Source organism: Canis lupus, chromosome 36 (assembly GCF_011100685.1).
Source record: "Canis lupus familiaris isolate Mischka breed German Shepherd chromosome 36, alternate assembly UU_Cfam_GSD_1.0, whole genome shotgun sequence".
In the NCBI taxonomy this organism is placed as follows: domain Eukaryota; kingdom Metazoa; phylum Chordata; class Mammalia; order Carnivora; family Canidae; genus Canis; species Canis lupus.
Genome location: NC_049257.1, coordinates 29744192 through 29767076, shown reverse-complemented (window position 1 = coordinate 29767076; position 22885 = coordinate 29744192). Strand labels below are relative to the sequence as shown.

The 22885-nt window shown below is 37.6% G+C and overlaps 1 protein-coding gene across 3 annotated transcripts in view; it reads left to right on the top strand.

Moving 5' to 3' along the window:
- CALCRL (calcitonin receptor like receptor) overlaps positions 1–22885 on the top strand; it is a 100196-nt gene that overhangs the window by 64799 nt on the left and 12512 nt on the right. For all 3 annotated transcript variants that reach the window (XM_038585064.1, XM_038585067.1, XM_038585066.1), the window contains 4 exons: positions 16335–16461; positions 19618–19771; positions 21229–21289; positions 21375–21441. In XM_038585064.1, the coding sequence (XP_038440992.1) occupies positions 16335–16461; positions 19618–19771; positions 21229–21289; positions 21375–21441 (409 nt within the window). The remainder of the gene's footprint in view (positions 1–16334; positions 16462–19617; positions 19772–21228; positions 21290–21374; positions 21442–22885) is intronic.

The window sequence follows — 22885 nt, the reverse complement described above, 5'->3', positions numbered from 1 at the left end:
TTATGTTTAAAATAAATTGAATTTAAATAATGTGAAATATATTGATCTTGACTTTGTAAAATATATAGAGCAGAGGTAGATGAAAATTTGAAGCCAAACTTTACAAAATTAGTAGACACATAAGACTGAAGTCATGTCGTAAGAAGAGAGCCAAAATCATTATATAAATATATTTGTTTTAGAAACTCAAACATTATAGGCCTTCTTAATTGAAATTTCAACTTCTAGGTCAATTTTAGTGTCGGTATACATGGTACAGTACAGAAACTGGTGTTTTGTGTGAATAATGGCAATAGGATTTTATATATATTATTAAATCTAATAATCTAAATATAGTGTGGTTAGGTTACTTTTCCTTGTTTGGGCGGTCATCATTAATATAGTTCGCTTATATTTTGAATTTTACTTGAAATTTACTTCCTTTTTTTTGGAAGGAAGCATCAACTCCAATTTCTTGATTTAACCAATCAATAAGCGATTTTTTTAAATGGATAGGAAAGTAAATTCCAAATCATGCATAGAATAATTTATGCATTAACATGGTTTTCATAATTTTTTTATCAACAATAATTCTAGAATGCAGTGTGTAGAGTGAGTAGCTGTATTTCATTGTGTCTTCATTACCATTGTCATGATCTTCTTCTTTTCTTCTTCAACAATTATCTTGGGACATTAGCAGCCTCAGAACGAGCTAGAGTAGTAGCACATCCCAATAATCCAAACCCAGAAATCATCAGGCAGCTGGATGTTAGATGCATGTAACTAGAGCAGCAGCTCTTGGCCCACCGTCCATCAAATATTCAGAGTATATCGAATAATAGATGAACCCACCAACTATTGTCATATCTCATGGCTCCAAAAATCACAGGATCTAGAGAATGCATCAGAATTGCTGTTTTTTGGAAAACTTTAAAAAATTCTTCAAGATCAGTTATTTTGAGGAATCCACATAGATACTTGTTAATGGCACTTTTGATTTATAACATTATGTAGGCACCTCTAGGAACTGATTTCAGAAAACTCCACTCTGAATAAAGCTAATTAGGTATTTGTGCACATCTTTATATTTGACATGTTTTCTTTAGTAAATTGTGTAAAAATGTATCGTTAATCGAAAAGAATTTTTATCCTAAAATACAGAAAACATTTCTTAAAGATTTAAATTTACTATACTATATTTTGCAACAAGTTATCAAAAGGTTCTTGCTCAAAACAAATGGCCAGTTCTCAGTCAATGCCTTTATAATGAGCTATGTCCTATCAGTTGCTTACATATAGCTTATTAAAACTTCATGTCTTTACTCTTAAATATATTCTTACCTCACTTATGATTTTTTAAGTGACTACTGTCTTTGGAGTTGGGAAAACTTTTTTTTATGATTGTATAATAGATTAAATATATCTGTTCTAAGAAGTAGAAAATAAATCATTTTCCAAAATGATAAATTTTATTTTTTTAACCTTTAAAAAGATTTTATTTATTTATTTATTTATTTGAGAGAGAGAGAGAGAGACCATGAGTGGGAGGAGGGGCAGAGGGAACCAGCCTCCCCACTGAGCAGGGAGCCCGATGTGGGCTCGGTCCCTGGATCCTGGATCATGACCTGAGCTGAAGGCAGACACTTACCCGACTGAGCCACCCAGGCACCCAAAATGATAATTTTTCAATAGAGTCCTCTGGTCCATACTAATATGTACTTTATGCTAATGGACAAAGTGAAGAAATGTTGCTGATGCTAACAAACTTATTGGTGAAATATGGCAATGAAAATTAATATTTAGTGACTTTAAAAACAAAATAAAATTATAATTTCAAATTCTCATTTAGTATATTAAAATGACTAAACAGTCTAAGATATGGTTAATTCCTTTTCTTGTTCACGAAGACAGGGTCTTTATAATTTAAAAATACCAACTATCCATATGACTCTCAGCTCTTAGAACTAAATAATGCAATTAATTACCGTTAAATTTATGCAGTACTCCTAGAACTCAGATTTTTAGTTCATGAAAATTTCATATCTATGGCACTGTCCCATACCGCACAAACACACTGAGAGAATTAATTTAAACGTAACTAATATTAGCTAAGCTTCTTTTTTTTAACCATGAAAACTCTTACAACTATGACTGAATCTCAAGGAGATCAGCCTCTATCCTAAAGGTATAAAATAGAAATAATATGAGTTATTTAAGACTGTCTTACAAATCTTGGGAAAAAAACTTGCAAATTTTAACCATTTCTAGCCTCAGGAAAAAGAATTCACTCCTTAATTAAAAACAAATAATGAGAGATAAGACTTCCACTTAAATTTGCAATATTTTTTTAAAACTCAAAATCAATTTAAGCATGTTACTTAAATAATTTTAATACTCTGTAATTTTAATACCCTACTGAGCAATTTCTTATATTTTTGCAGTTTAGTTCATATTCACTTCTTTTACTGCTTTGTTATGTACAAAGCATGTTAACTATTTTTATAATTTAACATTATATAATTCTTTCCATGTCCCTAAAGAGTTTTAAAAACTATTATTTAGTCATTTAATTGGCTGAATAATATTCCATTTAGTAAGCTGACAAAAATTTGCTAAATTATTCCTCTATTTTTGAGCACTAACATTACTTCCAATTTTTCCTATTCATAAAAAACACTGCAATGGACATTTTCAGATACAACCTTTCCCATACTTTGCACTATTTTTTTAGGCTACATTCCCAGGGACTTGGGATTTCTTGGTCAAATGGTATATATATTTTTATGGTTCTTGAAATACATCATCTCAAAAGTGTCTCAAAATAAACACATTTGAAATAAGTTCATGGGACGCCTGGGTGGCTGGCTCAGGGGTTGAGCGTCTGCCTTCGGCTCAAGGCGTGACCCCAGGGTCCGGGGATGGAGTCCCACGTCGGGCTTCCTGCATGGAGCCTGCTTCTCCCTCTGCCTGTGTCTCTGTCTCTCTCTCGGGGTCTCTCATGAATAAGTAAATAAAATCTTAAAAAAAAAAAAAAAAAAAGAAACAAATTCATATGTACCTCCTAAGCTGATGCAGTTTTTTTTTTTTTTAGAGTGACCAGGCTTTGAGGAAATACCACCAGCAGCAATCTGTTGCATCTTGTCAATTTTCTTCCCTGTCCTTTTTCCTCATCCTCTATGGAGTCAGCCTTGCAACAGCTCTCCAATCTATCCGCTTAGTTACACCTCTACTGCCAGCACCACCAGCCTTGTCTTATCTAGCCGCAGCAAATCCATATTTCACCACCTTCATTAATTCTAAACAATGCAGCCACAATATTTTCAAAGCTTTGGATCAAATACAGATAGGATATTTTCATCCTTTGCTTTAAAAATATTAAAATCTTTCTACTGTAATTTATATAAAATCAAAATCATTAATGTATCCTCTAATTGAATATCTTGCCTATCCTCCCACCCTCGCCTACTTAAAGGTATTCAACTTTCAGATCTAAGCATCAGTTCCTCAGTGAAATCTTCCCGAATTCCTTAATCCAGCATTTCTAAAACTGCAACTAGTGACAGTGGATGCAGAGTACATTTTTAATTGCCATTAAGGAGACCACCTATCTCTATCGATTTGAAACTAATACAATTGAGACCCTTTATTCATTAGAAACACAAAGAAAGAGGCAGAGACACAGGCAGAGGGAGAAGCAGGATCCCTGCAGGGAGCCCCATGTGGGACTCGATTCCGGGACCCCGGGGTCACGACCTGAGCCGAAGGCAGACTCTCAACCACTGAGCCACCCAGGCGTCCCAGAGACCCTTTAGATTTAATAATGTCTTTTTATTTTCCATGTAATAAGCCAAAATATTCAAGCACATTTAATATCTGAATGACAAAAAGTTAAGAAGCATAGCGAGTATATTTCATGCCAAAATCAGTAGTCAAAACGAGAACAACAGTCTTTTCAAATACCAAGTCGAATGGTCCCAAATAAGTTTGAATTTAGCAAGGATGTAAATAAAGTCCTACACTAATTCCATAAAGTCAAATGTAAAATTAACGAAGCTTCTTCATGAAAGAGTCTATGATTTAATTGAGCAAATGCTTGCTGTGAACTGAGGCAGTAGTGAAAACGATGAAAACTGCCAAGTGAAAAACAATGCTACGAGCCAGAATATACCAATAAATGCAAAGTATCCAATTCCAAACCTCTACTCAGACCTGTCACTTACTGTGTCCACTGTGGACTGATTTTGTAAGAGGAAAAGCAGATGTTATAAGAATTGGCTTATTGACAGGGAAGCAATTGAAGAAAATAATGTCTATTGATGAGGGACTCAAGGTACCAAGCCAGAAAAAGACAAGATATAGGGGCACATTAGATGACTCGAAGAATCCAAATGACTATACTTGGGAATAGAGTTTATATAGTAACATAAAAGTAATTTGGCTCAATTTAAAAAAATAAAAAATACCAATAGCTAAACAAACCAGAATGAACCACCAATTGACCAACTGGCCATCCTGTCACTCAAGACAGAAATTAGAAGTCAATTTATTGGGAATTTTGAAATGGAGGATTCCTATACTGGGTTAGTTCATAGGTAGTCCTAAGGATCCATAATGCTACTTCCAAACCCACATCTCTGAATGAGCAGTAATTTAATAAAGAGGATTATAATGAGTTAATATTTTTAAAATAAAAATGCATAATTTCAATATCAGGGAAGTTAGTGTTTGTGAAAGTATTTTATAAGCTAAAAGCAAATTAAACAGAAAAACTGTACTGTTGATTAGTAATTTAAAGAAAATCTGGTTCAATATTTTTATATCTGTATTTAGTTTTTTTTTTTTTTTTGAAAATTATTTATTTATTTATTCATGAGAGATAAAGAGAGGCAGAGACACAGGCAGAGTGAGACTTGATCCCAGGACCCTGGGGTCCCACCCTGAACTGCTGAGCCCCCCAGGCGTCCCCATGTATTTAGGCACTTTACTTAAGAATGCAAACACTATTTAACTAATACAAGTAATTTTAATTTTTACTTGAAGTCTTTAAGTTTAAAGCTTTAGAATCAATTTAGTTTCTCTATGGAAAAACACTTTTTAAAAAATACTATAACTATGTGTGTGTGTGTACGCGCATATATATATGCTAAGTACTTTAGTTTTAAAGATACAATCTGTAGAGTCATACCTCACTTTATTATTTCATAATTTTATTATTTTTTAAATATTTTTATTTATTTTTTAAGAGAGAGAGAGCATGAGCTAAGAGAGGAGCAGAGGGAGAGGGAGAGGTTGGAGGAAAGAACCTCAAGCAGAATCCATGCTGAGTGTGGAACCCTATGCAGGGCTCAATCCCATGATCCCAAGACTATGACTTGAGCCAACACCCACTTGGGTACTCAACTGACTGAGCCACCCAGGGACCCCACATACCTCATTTTAAAAGAGAAACTAGAAATTTCTTGTTGCCCCAAATGTCGTTCTCATATACTAATATAAATAAGCCTTATTTTTTTTCATAAAGTTTTTAAAATTGAGAACATTGTATACAATGAATTTATATATCTATTATTTGCTAAAATTTCCATGCTCTTATACATGATATCTAGCATGCCACACAAAATTTTGTTAAACCAAATGAATGTCTTGCCAATATGTGGAATTTGGTTCTTGCCTCCACATTAAAGAAAAATTAAGGTTTTCAATTAGTTACATTGCTTAAACTTTATGCAGATAGTACAATTCACTGTTCATTCTCTAATGAACTTAAAAAATCTTTAATGATGAGTTACCATGAGAAATGCGTATCTGATTTCAGGCATAAGTTAGTTTTAACGGATAGTGTAACACAGTAATTAAAAATGTGGGATATATTCAAATTTTGTCATTGCCACTTATTAATAGTTGGATTTAGCCTGATTCCACTTTTCAATAAGCCTCAGTTTGAGTCATAATGTTGTTTAAAATACTGGACAAAGAAGATTTACATAGTAATTGGCATGTAGAAATTTCTCAATAAATGGTAAGAAAGAGGTACTAATGGTATCATTGGACCATATTCATCATGTAGGCACAGAGACTGCACTAAGTCGTCATCTAACATTAATTAGCCCCATCTAATAGTAATATAAAGTGGAAAAAGAAAAAGCTAGTGTGGAGGTACAAAGAGCTACGGGAAGACAGAGGAAGGAAAGACTCATTCTGACTCATAGAATCAGAAGATTCCTAAAGTGATAACCTCACTGAGATAAATGTTAAATGATGGGTAAAAATTTCAACAGGTAAAAATTGTAAACCACAACCAGTGAAGAGATCACCCATCGAGTCCAACACCTGATTTTCTTTATGTTCTAAGTAGTTAACTAAGTTATCCAGACTTCCTCCCAATCTGTGTTCTTTCTACTTGGTGTAGTTATTTTATTTGACTTTGTCTTTTGAAAAATGGAGCATTTGAACAAAAAGAAGTAAAACTACAAATTATTTTTTTTCTTATTATATAATTTTTTTCTTATTATACATTCTCAGGCTTCAGGTTAATCATGAAAAACCCTCTTCCCAGTAAGACCAAGGTACAGTTTTCTAAATATGTTTTTATGTGTCCAGACATCCTGACTCACAGAGAGTGCTTAAGAGTATGTTCTCTAGAGAGGCACCTTTGGTCTCAGATACCACCCCTGTCATTCAAAGAACTTGTGTAGCAAGTTCTTTCATTTCTGCAATCCTTAATTTTACATCTTATTGTATCAGTATCTACATCATAGGTTTGGCCTAAGTACTAATATAGTATATATTCAGTGTTACATGGAATGTCTAATTTGGAAACGTTATCTATTATTGGCATAGTTGTCAGTCTTATTAGTCCACTGAAACATTTTTATATAAACATTTAGCCCTGATAGGCACATTATACCAGTGGGTGCTTTTAAAACATAATGAAAAAACACAATTTTTAGTTTTGTATGTGCTACATTTATAAAGAAATTGTCATAATGTTCATGTAGAAAAATAAGTAAACCATGAATGAAAAATTTTATAAACAAATTAGTCGTATAACTATACCAGAAAAATTTATGGTTAAGTAAATTAGTCAAAAATAATAAAACTATGCTCACAAGATACCATTTAGCTTTAAACTCAGTGCTTGAAGCCATATTAAAGAATTTGTAGCCTTTGATTTTAAGACATTTCTATGATACGCTCCTCAGAACTACCTACCAACCATCCCCGAACAGCAAGTAATGGAAAGAACATCACAAAGTTGGTTCCGCGAGAGCACAAATCATCCCTGTTTTGTTTGTTTGTCTATAACACATTCCAGGGCTTACCTAGCACGAGACTTTGCTCGTAGTAGGCACTCAGAACATTCTTGAGGAGTGAAAGACATGAACTGACTTGGAAGTTTGTTTCTAAGACTGACTTTCCCATGACTTATCTGTGACCTTTAGACAAGTCCCTTGAGTTTATCTGGCCTTCCCTGTTGCCATCAACAAAAAAAGCATTAGAGTAAGACTCCTTAAAATTCTAATCAGTAGAAGAAAATGTATAAAACGATATAGGATACTCTGTGGCTAGACTGAAGGAAGACCAAGACCACTTCAGAAAATACTGACTTGAATGGTTAATGAAGCCCCTACAAAGAGTCAAGAGCCCTAGAAATTTTAGTGTTCTTCCCACCAACCTGGAAACATCCTATAGGAATTGAGGTTTCACATAAAATCATTGTGTGTCGAAAAGCTAGCAGCCTCTTTTTCTGTTTCTTTTTTTCCCAAAGATTTTATTTATTCATTTGAAAGAGAGAGCAAGCAGGAGCAGGGGGGAAGGCAGAAGGGATGAGGGAGGGACAAGGGGGATGGCAGGGGGGAGAGGGGAAAGGGTGGAGAGGGAGGGGACAAGGAGGAGGGAGACATAGACTCCTTGCTGAGCAGGGAATCTGACTAGTGGCTCAATCCCAGGCAGGATCATGACCTGAGCCAAAGGCCGATGACCGACTGAGCCACCCAGGTGCCCCTCTCTTTTCTGCTTCTTAACCCAGCTCCCCACACTGCAGTCATTCTTGCTCAGTCTTTGGTAGAGGTGACATATTTTGTCTGTTAATTCAGGGTTACTGACCCATCCTAATAAAAAGAACCAAGAACCAAGCAAAAAAGTTGATTTAGGGTGCTGCTTATTATTTAGAGAGAGAAAAGAAAAAGTCTCCTACTCATCCATGCTTTAAATTAGAAACAGAGAACTCAAAACACTATTTACCAGATATACTTCAGTTTTATATTAGAACCAATTAAAGGAACGAGTCAGAGCGAGAGATAAAAAGAAAGGGAACCAAAAGGGAGGGGAACAGAGAGACAGAGCTTTGGGATTTGCCAAGCCCTGAGAGGCAATGACTCTTACTCATAATGATCCTTAGAAAAACAAAGCACAACCCTTTAGATAAAAAAAATAAATAAACTTTACCAGAATTAGTTATAAATTATATTTTAATTACTGTTTAAAATTTGAGAGCATAACAAATCTTGCTCTTACTTTCAACCCAGATAAAGGGCTCCATCTTCTTGCACATAAAGGAGCACATGTAACATCTGAATTGTATGGGGGCGGGGGGAGAAATGGCTCTTTTTTTTTTTTTTTTGACATCTTAATTTTTCTGACATTTCAGACACTGACTCCAAGTAATTTCAAAGCCAAGTTGCACATTTGCAACTATATAGACAATGATGTCATTTCTAGGTAGTTAAGGTCCTATATAAAATTCAGCAAAAATTCTACTCAGTTGATAGGCCAAACTTTCTTTCTTTCTTTTTCTTTTAAATATTTTATTTATTTATTCATGAGACATACAGAGAGAAAGAGAGGGAGAGATAGAGGGAGAAGCAAGCTCTCCACAGGGAGACTCGATGTGGGACTCGATCTCGGGACCCCGAGATCATGACCTGAGCTGAAGGCAGACACTCAACCAGCTGAGCCACCCAGGCATCCCTAGGCCCAGCTTTCCTAATAAAATAATCCTTTAATGCTTATATTTATGCTTTTCAGGACAAGTGATCCAAATCTCATCTTTGTTTTCTTAGATTGTTCTAAATATAGTCAATCAATGTTGTGAACACTTAATCTCAATTCCAGTTTCTTCATATATGTCTTGAACTAGAACAACGTGTAGTTTTCTTCTTTAAGCTAAGAATTGTCACCTAAAAACTGTTCATGATTCAACCTTCAAGTCAATTTTAAACAAGGCTAACCATGTAAAGAGATCCTACAGAGGAACATAGAGCACAGAGTCTTACTCTACAGACCATATCCTGACGTGTTTGTTTTGGGAAATCAGAACTTTGACTTAGTAAGTTGTTTAAAACCTGGCAGATGTGCCCCATCAGAGGTTTGACAATGGCTGAGTTCAGAAACAGTCATCACGTGGTCCCTGAGTAACATCTGTCTCCGGGCCTCCCCAGGATCATCCTGGCTTTCTCAACTCTTTGGTCCATTTCACTCCTGGTAAGTTCCTTAATGCACTAGGGTTCCAAGACACATTTTCTTCTGCTTTATGTATCCTAAGCTCCCTTCAGCTTAACACTGAATATTGGTTAATTAACCATAGTTTTTCATGTAATATTTTATTAGATCATACTCATTCTATTTCCAAAAAAATGAACTTTGATCAATGTGGTGAAAAATCCATCCACCTCAAACTAAACATGGTGAGAACAAAAAACATTCCTATTCAGTAATGTGAGTCTTGGTTGGAAAGCTTTTTAAACATGTCCACTGTAATTATATAATAAAAGCATTGTATTCCCACATTAGAGTATCAGATTTAAAAAAGGAGGGAGTAGTACAAAAACCAATAGATTTGCTCTAACAAAAATCAGTTCCACTCTAATATAATTGCTATTACTGGTTTACGGAGAAGAGTCCCAGGTATGGAAATACAAAGTAGTAACTGAATTAAAGATCTTGGGCTTATTTTCACCAGCAAATTCATTACTTAAAGCTGTAACCAAATGTTAAGGATCACATATTTCTGTTAATATTTTTGATAAATATGCAACTTCTTCATAAGTGTAATCTGTTTTGCGTGAGCAAGTTAAAACATTAGTGCTATTTAAGCATAGCTAAATTTTCACGGAAATAGAATGACAAATCATTTTAAGAAAACAAATGACCCATTGCTTGATGTTAAGACTATAGGCACTTGAATGGATTGAAACTTCATGATCTGAAATAGCATAAATAATATAACGTTCCCTCCTCAAAGTCATAATATATTTTGCAATTTGGTTTTCCACTCTTGCGGGCCTCGTTTATTTTGCTAGACTGTACCCACAGATATGACTATATATTAGGAGAAAGCCAAAGTAAACCCTCCGACGTGTACCATCTTCTTAGTAGTTAGGAAAAACAAAAACCAAAAATGACTGGATAATACGCTGTTAACATTTGCTAACAGAACATTAAAATGTGATACAAATGAGTATGAGCTTCAGAATCAAAAATTCTTTTAGTAAATTATGCTCTTTAACTTTCTTCAACTTGGAATAAATAGAAAACAAGGTGGAGTCTTGCCTTATGCCTTTATTCACATTGTTCTTTGTGCCCTGTAAAAACTCTAAGCTTAATTGAAAAAAAAAAAAAAGACTTTGGCTCAGGGTATCTTCTTAATCTGCTTGGAATGGTTTTCTCCCCTATCTTCTCCTCTCCAGTTCTATCTTGAGTCTCCCCATCATTTTGGTCATAGTTTTTATTTCTTAATCCTATTTTAGTTTCTAAAAAACATGTAACACTATCAGGAATCCCATGACGTAACTTATGTGTGTATTTACCCTCTACTCTCACATGAATGACATCTGTATTATTCAGAAGTGTTTCCTCAAAAATCTAGAAATAGTGTAAAATATACTACTTATGCATCAAGAAACAGTTCTGAGTGATGAAATGTATAGTAAAAGAGACAAAAACCTTAATTATGTTCTTAAAATTCAACATTCAAATTCGACAGATCACTTAGGATTGTGATCGGAAGCAACCTACTTCCATTTTATTAAAAGATAATGACACTGCAAGGGCTTATTATGTGACATAATGAATGTGAAGTACTTATCTCTGTGTCTGGGATGTTCTAAAAGCTCAATAAATGGTGGCAGCTACTGTTATAAATTTTATCTCTAAGGGGGGGTTTTTTGAGGGGTGTAAGAGGAGGCCTGACTGTTCCTACTTTTGGTTTCCTGCCCATTAGAAGACCATGAAGCGGTCTTGCATGGGGCAGCTCACACACGCGAGAACACCATTTGGCCACACAAAATATGCCCATTTGTTTGTGCACCCATACTCATGTGTTATGGTAAATGAGCAGTCTTGGAAGGAAGGCAGGGGCGAGGGAGAAGGCAGTCTGATGGAGCAGGAGCTTCTTGGATTCATTGATCACCTCGGTTGAAACACTCTTGTGGTCTTCCTAGTGTGACCAAATGGACCCGCCGCAGCCTCCAGAGAGAGCTACTGAGAGAGTGTATCACTGTGTCGTACCTAACCTGCTGAACCCATCCAGTCCATGGTCCCCTCCGTAGACAAAAGATAGCTGTACTCCTTCTCCTTGTAGTAGACTTTTTGCTTTCTGCCTGCTTTTCTCGCAGTGTTCCAGCTGGCATGAGCTGTCCTCCCAGACACATGGTTAGTGTCTTGTTGGGGAAAGAGCTAAGCATTAGGGAATTAAATTAGACACACTAGCATAAGAAAGCAGTACTTGGTAGACCGGGCTGTTCTTCTATTGCTTATATTTCCTCTTTTCATTACTAGTTTTGCTCAGGAATAGTAATGAGTGAAAGTAGTTTAGAAATTTCAGGTCAAAACCAAATGGAAGACAAAGGCAAGTACTCTGTTGATAATGTGGCTGAACCTTGAATGCGGGGCAGGGTGACATTTGGGGCCTGGATGGGACCCCTGGGTGGCTCCGTCACTTAAGCGTCTGTTGATTTCAGCTCAGGTCATGACCTCAGCCCTGCATTAGGCTCTGTGCTCGGTGGGGAGTCTGCTTGAGATTCTCGCTCTCCTCTCTCTGCCCCTCCTCACCCACAGGCGTGCGTGTCCTCTCTCAAATAAGTATGTAAGTCCTTAATATTCGGGGCCTGTATGATAATGAAAATGGTAATTTGGAGACAACTCTGGATAGGATGAAATTCCTTGGGAGATAAATCAGGTCGCTTGATCTATTGCTCTTCATCACAGGACACTGTCTTTCCAACACTAAATTCTTTTACTTTGTGACAAAAAGACGGCAATTCACCGTTTCATTGTATTACCTAAAATACGGACAGTTTTAGATTACTAAGGTGAGACTTGATGCTGTTTTATTATTTGTGAGAGAAGACCATTAGGAAACTTGATTAAAGTCAGCCACGTGATAACTGTGTTAAAAAATAATAGCTCACTTAACATGGATGAGATATTATGCTAAACTCTAGACGTGATTAATAATCTCACTTCAGTTTACAGCTAAACCTATGAAGTACTATTGTTACCTGGATTTTACAGATGTAGAAACTAAGGGTTAGAGTTTTAAAATAACTTGCCCAAGTCATAGTGTCAGCAGGTAGCACAGGCCAGGTGTTTGTAATATTAAATTAAAATTAAAATTAAAATTAAAAATTAAAAAATAAAAATTAAATTAAAAACCTTCAGGCCACGTTTCAAAACCCACTTTGAAGTATATGTACAGATTGGATGGTTCCTCCTCCTAATCATTCCAAAAGAGACCTGAAAGGCATAGGTCCCTTACACACGAAGGATAATGGGTTGTTGACATGCTTCCATCAGCTGCCTCGATCATTCTGCTCATCAAATTATGTACTGAAATAGTATTCTAAAATAATTATATGTAAAAATATGAGGTGGAAACAATCCAAACCCACAAGCCACATCTTCTCTTCTGTGGCTATGCTAGGGTAGAAAGGGACATTATAACTTACGAAGAAGGCAGAGGGACTTTGTAAAACATTCTCCAAGTGTATGAAACAATTGTTTTAATATTCTGAGTAAAATAGGCACATTTTAAAACTTAGAGTAGATGAAACTGGTTTTAGGTTGACATATGAAAAAAAAAAACCTGGATATTTGTAGGGTTTTATGTAAACAAACCAATGTGTTTAACCATGTACGTATTTTGGTTTTCATTTACCAATTGATTTTATTCATGCTGATGAACTTACATGTGTCAATGAATATGTTTAGAGAAAAACAATATGCATCACTAGAAAAATGGGAACATTTTTTACCCCAAACGTTGATAGAAAACATGTGTCAGATAGCATCTGTCTGCATTTAAGTCGCACAGGACCTGGAGGAAGAATTGGAAAAAAAACTAAAACCACAGCCATAGGCGAATGTTGTAGATAGTGGGACATATTTACACAGCACAAGGTGAATTTACTTTGCAGTGGTTCAGTTCAACACAACAACATGAACAGTTAAGCTGGATAGGAGGGTTTCTAAAGCAGAAGTATTTGGCTTGAATATGTATGTGGACCGTATTGTCTAGATAATTTTGTAAGACACTCAAAATAAGCTTTACATCTCTGTATTGAAATGATTTCATGCATCCTCTTAAGGATTGGTTTGGCTTTTATGTTAGATATTTTATTTATAATAGGATTTCATTTTATTATTTCAAAATTTTGCCCATAATATGGCATTATTTTGGCTCTCCAAGGGGAAAGTGCGGAATATCCATGTATCACAGAGTAAGAGAGTTAGAAGCAATTTATTTTTGCTAGTGGACTCTTGATAACTCTATCTTTAGAAGAGAGTAGATGCCAGCAGGTCATTTTTAAAGTTCTTAACTTTCAAGCCAGATTGAGGTGGGAGCAGAGTCATCAGAAAGGTGTATTTCTGTTCCCCAGAAATGTCTGTTCTGGGGAACAGAAATACACGCTCTCCTAGAGTAGAAAAGGAAGTTTAAGTGTACACGAAGAAAATCAAAATTTAATAAAAAAAATTAAAATTGTTTTCAACTAACTACAGTTAGCATTTCATCTACTTATTTTTAATGTTCGCACACATGAATATTACAAACACCAATAGTCAATATAAATGCTGTTCACTTAGTGTTCCTTAGCTCATCCTTTGGCTCTTCTATCATGAATTGCTATTTTCAAAGGCCTCCTTTAGTGTTTGTTTTCCTTCATTACAACTTACTCTTTACAAACATTTCTTATTTGCTGTCTAAGCAAACCTTCCCAGTATTTTGGTCATAATTTGAAAACTATGAAGCTTTGTTGTTTATATACATGTCTTAACCAAAGGACCTAAATATAAGTGTGCTCAGCAGGAAAGGGCAAAATAGGCCAGCTAAGAAAAATATTTTTTATTTCATTTTTCCCATGATGATAGTTGAGTTATTCAAATTCCGTTCTGAAAAAAAAAAAAAAAAAAGTGTCTATTAAGCAGTTTTTCCCTAAACAATAGTTGGCACTGCACGGACACAGGGTAAGCTCAAGAAAGGCATTTTAAAATAAGACCACGTGGACATATTTTATGTGTTCATAGTGTTCATCATAAAAGAGTGATTACAAAAAAAAAAAAAAAAAACCACTCATGATACAAATGCCTGGAAAAGAATATTCTTTTCTAGACCTATTTCTCACATTCATGGATTTTCTTCACTCTCAGGGAACACAAAGCTCTCCTCCCGGCTGCCGTATTTTGTCAAAATAGAGCCACCTTTGCATCGATGTTGACTTTACTTAAATAGTAACAGCCGTCATGCCACTTCTCTGTTAAAAAAAACTTGTGAAGATTTTTTTTTCCTATAGAATGTCATCTATACTCTGTTTGGTCCCTGCCTGCCTCTCACTGCTCTCATGCGCTGCGAAGTCGGACCAAAGACACCCTAATACGAAAATACCAGCATCTTCCAGCTGTTTCTGTCTTAAAGGACTCCAGCTGGACTTGGCACACTTGCCCCAAATGACTGTCACGCTCAGTGACTGACCCAGAGCCATCCCACTCATAGTTTCCCTCTTAGAACCCACTTCTGTGGAAGGCATGTATGGAAAATCAGTAAATACTAGTTTGGATTGAATTCACTTCTAGGCCCTTTAAAATACTAAAGCTGTGTATAAAAATCGCAGATCTCTAGCTGGAAGAAATTCCGGAGCCAACGCAGCTTAAACCTTGCATTTTTAAATATAGACAACCCAGGCCTCCAGCCTAGCTATAATATCCCGGGCACATAGTTTATTTAGGGTAAGGTGATGCAGTGATAAAATTAAATTATAATCTCCTGGAAGTTTCCAGAAGAGAAGTCATTAGTTTGTGTTACGTAGGGGGGGATTATCTAGGTTGACCATAGTAATATCGCGTAATTCTGTAAAAGTACAAAATGAGCTTTTAAGTCTCTTCAACGAAATCGTTCCTGTCTTCCAACAAGTGTTTTGTTTTGATGTTAAATATTCAGTTTCAAATGGATTCCTTTGTATTAGTTTAAATATAAGTGATCGGATAAAATGCTTCATGAAGGAGGGAGAACTTGGGTTGATCTTTGAGCCCAGGTAAGGCGGTCGTACGTGGGCAATCTGGTAGAGGCGATGTGGGTTCGATCCGAGGAACGGCATGACTTATCATTAACAGTGACTTTTCCTAAAATTCATTTCTATATGAATTCCAAATGGCCAGTTCTTTAATTTTGTTTTATGTGGGAGGACCTCCAGCCCAAGGTGGTAATATTTTTATACCCTCGTGTGGCTGGCTCAAATAGAAAAAAAATGAGGAAAGGTGAACAAACATCATTGGTTGCTGAGTATATATTTTTTATCAATTTATCCATCCTGAACACAACGTTATCTTTCTCAGGGTTGGTGTGCTAATCACTACCACCACCCAGAGACTCCGTGAATAGAACCACCACAGACAATCATAAACAGGCTATTTAGACAGAACAATCGACGTGGCATGATGAAAAGAGCATGATCTGTGTAAGATTCTGATACATAAATCCAAAGTTTTCAAATTAATTAGCTGCAGGATTATTTTTTTTTTAATTTTTTTGATCAATTAACCTCACTGAATCTCAGTTTCTGTGTTTCCGGAATAAATTAAAACATTAATCACATTGAGAGATTCACAGAAGAAATTTACGTAAAAGTTTGGTACGAGCAGATTTCTATTCCCACGTGTGTCTACCTGCACTGAAGCAACTCGTCTGTCTCTGTTTAAGGAATCACAAGTTTTCCCTAATTAAGATTCTATCGTGAGTGAATCTTGAGGAGAAAAAAAAAAATGATTCTCGCAGATTTGGAACAGCTACTAGGAATTGTGGATGTGTCTTATTCGGATGATTGTAAATAAAAATAAAATATTTGGTTTCTCTTGCCTTTTAGGAGCTTAAGCTGCCAAAGGATTACCTTGCACAAAAACCTCTTCTTCTCTTTTGTTTGTAACTCTATTGTAACGATCATTCATCTCACCGCCGTGGCCAACAACCAGGCGTTAGTGGCCACAAATCCTGTAAGTAAAACGAGGTTGTTCCCTTAGGTTCAAGAGTTTAGAGGGAAAGAAACGTGTTGGGGGTGGTGGGGGGTGGGTGCGTAGGGTGCCCTGATATGTGTGAATGTGTGTCAGGACTCTATGTTGATATTTTAAGGTCTGGCATATAAAGACTACGTGTATCTATACTCCAGTCTATGAAGGCAGACGCATCTCAGCCTTTCCCAAGTCATAAAGGTTGACTATCCAAAGGAGGAACGTGTCTCTTCGCTTCCATGATTCATATACAACATACATACCCCCCTCCCCCATTTTATGGCTGGAGTCCCGCTGCTGGTAGGACAAGAAGGGCTTATGACCATGTGACATTCACTCTATCGAATTTAAGAAACCAGTCGAAGCAACTGACTACAGATGTAGCTCGAAAACACAAGGCGTGAAAACAGAAAGACTTTAATATGACATATTTGGGATCGGGTTGACTTTCAATAGTTAATAAAACCCCGGGGGAAAATGAATCATACACCCCCTGGGTAATGCTAACGTCTCCTGAGGTTGGACTTTTAAAGGACTCCACCAGGTCCTCGGATCTCAGCCAATATTTACGAGTTGTTTCCTTCTAACCCCTCTGGAAGCACAATTTGTTTTGCTTTTGGAATTTTTTTATTGAGGTATAGTTGACATACGATGTCACAGGAGTTTCCAGGGCGTGACCTAGTGACTCCACAGCGCTCTGCGTTGCTCCCGGGGAGTGTGGCTCCTGCCCATCGCCCTGCACCACCCCGGCCCCGTAGGCCCCGTCAGCGATGACATCTGCCCGCTGCACCTTGCGCTCCTGTGACTCCTTCCTTCCGACCCTGGAGGCCTGTATCTGCGACTCCCCTTTCCCCGTCCTGCGCACCGCCCGCTCCCCTCCATCCCTGGTTCCCTAGCAGCTTGTTCTCAGTATTATGGGGTCTGTTTCCAAAAGCATAATTCTAATTATGTCCTAATACAAAAGCCATATTTTCAAAACATAAACTAAAATTTATGTACATCATCAGTGTATAGCTTTTATGCAAACTAAATGCACATCTGAGCTATATTTAACATTATCGGCGTAAATAACAAACATATTTTCAAATATTTAAGATCATCTGCTTTCATAATGTTTGTGGTATCCGTATGAGAGCTCTGGACCCGGATTTGTGCAGGAGCGTGTATGCAGGGTGTCCATCACGTGGTCTTTTGAAGATGAAGTTATCTAGTTACTGAAATCAGGAAAGGGAAGGAATTTGCACTGGGGGCATCAACAAACAACACTCTATGCATTTTACATGTGTTTTAGGGTAATTTCCATAATCCTGAAATTCCCTGCACTGTTTGCACATATGTACCCGGACTGCGTAACCCTGTGTATGCTCCACTCTCGCTGTCACAGGGCCAGGAAAGGCGCTGGGACAGAATGAGCAACAGAAAAGATGGGCGGGCGGCCTACCCTATGAGAGGGACTTTCTCTAGAGCGAAGAGAAGCTTTGTCACGAAGCTGCAGAGCCAGAGACTCTAAATCTCACATTTACACGTGTTTAACGTACAGATGGCGAGCGGTACTGTATTTCTGGGGTGTTCTCAGAAAATTCATTGTTTGTGTCAGCAGTGCCCTCCGTAGAAATACTTCTATGAAGCATGTTTAACTTTTTATCATAGTGGCTTTTTAAATATTTTATTTATTTATTTATTTATTTATTTATTTATTTATTTATTATTTATTTATATCATTCATTCATTCATTCATTCATGAGAGGCAGAGACACAGGCAGAGGGAGAAGCAGGCTCCATGCAGGGAGCCTGACGCGGGACTCGATCCCGGGACCCCGGGGTCACGCCCTGGGCCCAAGGCCGACGCTCAACCGCTCAGCCACCCGGGCTGCCCATATCACAGTGGCTTTATAGATGAATGTTTTAAGTGAAATCAGGAGTAAAAAGCCCATTAGATATGCATGTCTAAAAACTAGAACATATAAAAATTGGAAGCGAAAGTCTCTTATTTCTCTATAATATAGTTGGATAACTCATTTGTACCCTTGAGAGGACTTTGTTATGCTTGACATCGAGAAACTTTATTTAAAATTTAATGCGGTGCTCTCTGCCGATGTATTTAATGGAAGAACAGGTTTTATAAATGTCCGCGGGAAGAAGGCATTGTGTAGAGTCATGAAAACAAAATTGGAATTGCAAGACTCGTGTTCAGGGTGTAGCTTTGATCGATGTTGCCCGAATATTAGCACATCACTTAACTTCTCCAGTATTGAGTTTTCTACCCGTAAAATACGTGACTGGTGATAAATAGTGCTCCACAGAATTAAAGATTAAATAGAACGAGCTCTTAAAAGTATTTTAAGCTAACTAACATGCACATCACAATTACTGGTCTAGGAGATCCCGCTATGTATTCTCTAGTGTATCTCACTTCTGGTTTTCTCTTTAATGGAAAAAAAGTTTACTTAGAAAAATAATGATAACTGCCACCATATATTTATTGACCAGACTGGAAATTGGAAGCTGATGGGAGTAATTGGCTATATATTTCTGGAAGAGGTTTAAATTTATTCTCCTTTCTAAGGGAGCAAAACATATCTCTGACTCATGTTTACTCCGTGCTTGAACCTTCCTCTTCTGATCTCCTTTAGAGAAGAGAAAGTGGAGATCTCAGGAAAAGGGGAAGGAACCCTAACTTTTTCTTCTTTGCACTTACATGAAATCTTCAAACCTCATATTTGAATAAGATAAAATATGGGCTCATTAGATTATTATTTGCTAAGTAATAATTGCATTGGTAGCAGTCAAATGTGGGACTTTTGATTATTGGGCACTCCTCCTGAAAAAGCGTATTTGGAAAATACACATTCATCCCTGTAATAAATTTGGAGTTCACACATTTCCCGGGGTGGGTGGGGGGTGGGGGAGGGGCATATATCATTATAAATCTTCAGGGTCACTGGTTAAAGACTGGATGAAGATGAAGACTTGCCTTTTCCAAATCTGAGTCATGAGTGTATAAGACTTTGTGGAGAGGAGAGAAAATTCCATGTTTCTGTATAACAAAGCTACACCAGGCCGTTGCGCTACATGTGAATTCACACACTAACTATTGGTGACTTGCTTTTTTTTTTTTTTTTCTTTTCTTTTTCGTCACAGGTCAGTTGTAAAGTGTCTCAGTTTATTCATCTTTACCTGATGGGCTGTAACTACTTCTGGATGCTCTGTGAAGGCATTTACCTCCACACTCTCATTGTGGTGGCGGTGTTTGCGGAGAAGCAACACCTGATGTGGTATTATTTTCTCGGCTGGGGTAAGTGCCAGCGCGCGTGTCCGCGGACTCACGTTTTCAGAAAGCTCTTGGAGGATGGAGAGCTCCCTGGTAATCAAAATATACTTGCTCTTAATCATCCTTAAACAACATCAGGTGATTAACCTTTGCTTATTGCTGTAAATTGAAACATATATACACTGAGAACCACTGACTCATTGTTTCCAGGAGTCACAGGTCAATAACACAATGTTGGGCTTTTTTTTTTTTTTTTCTATTTAATATTCCAGTGTGTATCTTGGCTAAACATGCAGTGGCTAACACAATAGAATTAGAAGCATGAATCAGGGATTCGGTCTTCATCTTGTTAGAATTTCCTTTTCTCTATGTGCAAAAATCCCTATGCACTGGGCTTAGCCAGCTTTGAAATTCCAGTCTAAAAAAGTTTTTTTTTTTTTTTAAATAACGTTTTATCTCAAGAATAGAGAGATCAGTGGTTGAACAAAGCCATACAAAAGATCTATTTTTTCCACACAGTCTCCTGCTGTGGTATTATTCACGCAGCAATTAACGATACACTTCTAGCATATTTTTTTTCTGCGTTTTTTTTTCAGTTTTTATTTTAATTCCCGTTAGCTAGCACACAGTATTATATTAGTTTCAGCTGTGCAATAGAGAGCTTCAGCACTTCCATCCATCACCCCGTGCTCATCACGAGTGCCCTCCTTAACCCCCATCACCTATTTCACCCCCCAAACCCCCTCCCCGCTGGTGACCCTCAGTTTGTTCTCTGTAATTAAGAGTCTGTTCTTGGTTCGTGCTTTAGTGTATTTTTAAAAAAACAACTAGAATAGTGCAAAATATAAAATGCTGAAAATGAACTCAATTAGACTAGTTTCCAGGACATAACTGAAATTATAGTTATGTACATCAATCTGCCTGTCTACCCAGTAAGACAATAGCTACGGATATACGGAGGCACGGGCACACACACACGCTATCGCCAGGGTACGTGGAATATTTAGTGTAGGTCACCTTTATAAAACGTTTCTTCATGTTGGAAAGATCTGAAGCAGGAAGCTAAAAACATGCAAAACCTCTAATACATAGACCCTCTCTCCTCCTTCACTTGGTCAGTCTCAGCTTCCCACCTCTGACCGTCTCTGAAATATTGGCTAATTCCTTATCACAGAAAATACATATAAATCCTAAGCCTTGGGGCTTAGGCAGCGCATTTATGGCCTTTGGCTCTGAAGTCCACTGATTCGGAACGACTTCTGTTAGAAGAAAACACACACACGGACACACAAACCTGAATATATCAACACCTCATACTTTGCCATATTTACTGCTTGACCGTACAGATGATATTTACTCATATAATGACCAGTTATTTTTGCTCCTAGAGACCCCTGAGTTTCATATTTTATGACACATTTTAGGAATTCCATCTGTAGAGAAGGTTGCCTGTTTATCTTCTTTTTGTCTGCTATTTACAGGATTTCCACTGATCCCCGCCTGTATACACGCGGTTGCAAGAAGCTTGTATTACAATGACAAGTAAGATCATCTCTCTTTCCGATTTCTGTTGGAACTAAATAAAATGAAAATCTTTGACATGATTTTCCTGTTTCTTCTCCCCAAGCTGCTGGATCAGTTCTGATACTCATCTCCTCTACATTATCCATGGTCCGATTTGTGCTGCTTTACTGGTAGGTAACTAAAATTTTCCCTTTTTCCATCATGGTTCATATTTCAACTTTATTCCCCGAATCATCTGACCTATGGGATCTTTCGGGATCCTGGTGGACATAAATGACATGTTCACAGTGTTTAATTGAAGACGGTTTAACAAAAGTGTTGTAGCTGAGGAGTTGGCAGGAAGGGCAAAGGAGCTAACTGGAAAGGAATGGCCCCGCACCAGGGCCCTGTAGCGGGAAGTCGTTAATGGTTCTAGACCTACGAGGGGACGAGAGTGTTACTGGGCTTGGGCTGGTGCTGGGAGGGCTGGTCCAAAGGAGCGGTGGCCCCGAGTAGAGGAACACAGCCACTGCCCCAAACCACAGTCTGGCAGGGAAGACGAAGGAGGAAGAAATACTCTAACTTCTCTCTTCTCGGCCCTGATTACTTGGCCAAATGCTGTAAATGTCAGAGAGCAAGCAGCCTGGGCAGGGAGGCCGCCCTTAGAGAGGGAGGCTCGGGCTTTCCTGGGCGCAGAGCAGAGCAGAGCGTTGAGCTAACGACAGGGAAGGGCAAGTGGGGAAACCCTCTACACCTGCGATGGTAACGAGAGGGAGTTTACAATAAAGAAAAGAGTCTAATTTGGAAAAGAGAGTGTTGGTTAAGCTGTTGTTTTATTATTATTAAGTTTTTATTTATTTATTCATGAGAGAGGCAGAGACACAGGCACAGGGAGAAGCAGGCTCCATGCAGGGACCCCGATGCGGGACTTGATCCCAGGACCCCGGGGTCACGCCCTGGGCCGAAGGCAGACGCTCAACCACTGAGCCACCCGGGTGTCCCTGTTGTTTTATTATTATAATGATCATCACTTAATACTAACACACCAATTGGATGTTTTCAAGTGTGGTCACAGGGAAACAGTCACATTCAGTGTTTTCATTACATTATTTCAATGGGGAAATAAATTCACATCAATATGCTTTTTTTTTTCCCATAGAGCATTAGAGACCAGAATGCAATTAATGTCTGAGATTATGATTACAGCTGACATTCCATCATATATAAAAAGATAAAGGTGGCATGTTTCTCAGTCAACATTCAGAGCTTCCTAATCCTTGTTTTCAAATGCTTTTTTTTTTTTTTTTTTTTTTACACAGAGATTCTTCTATTGTTTTGCTATATTTGCTAGATGCAGTGTAGTGTACAGTGGTGTTAGAATCCTGGTGAAGGGGATCCCTGGGTGGCTCAGCGGTTTAGCGCCGCCTTCAGCCCAGGGCCTGATCCTGGAGACCCGGGATTGGAACCCACATCGGTTCCCGGCATGGAGCCTGCTTCTCCCTCCTCCTGTGTCTCTGCCCCTCTCTGTCTCTCTGTCTCTCTGTCTCTATCATAAATAAATAAATAAATCTTAAAAAAAAAAAAAAGAATCCTGGTGAAGCCATCCTCAAAGGCTTGTCCCAACTAGAAGGGAAA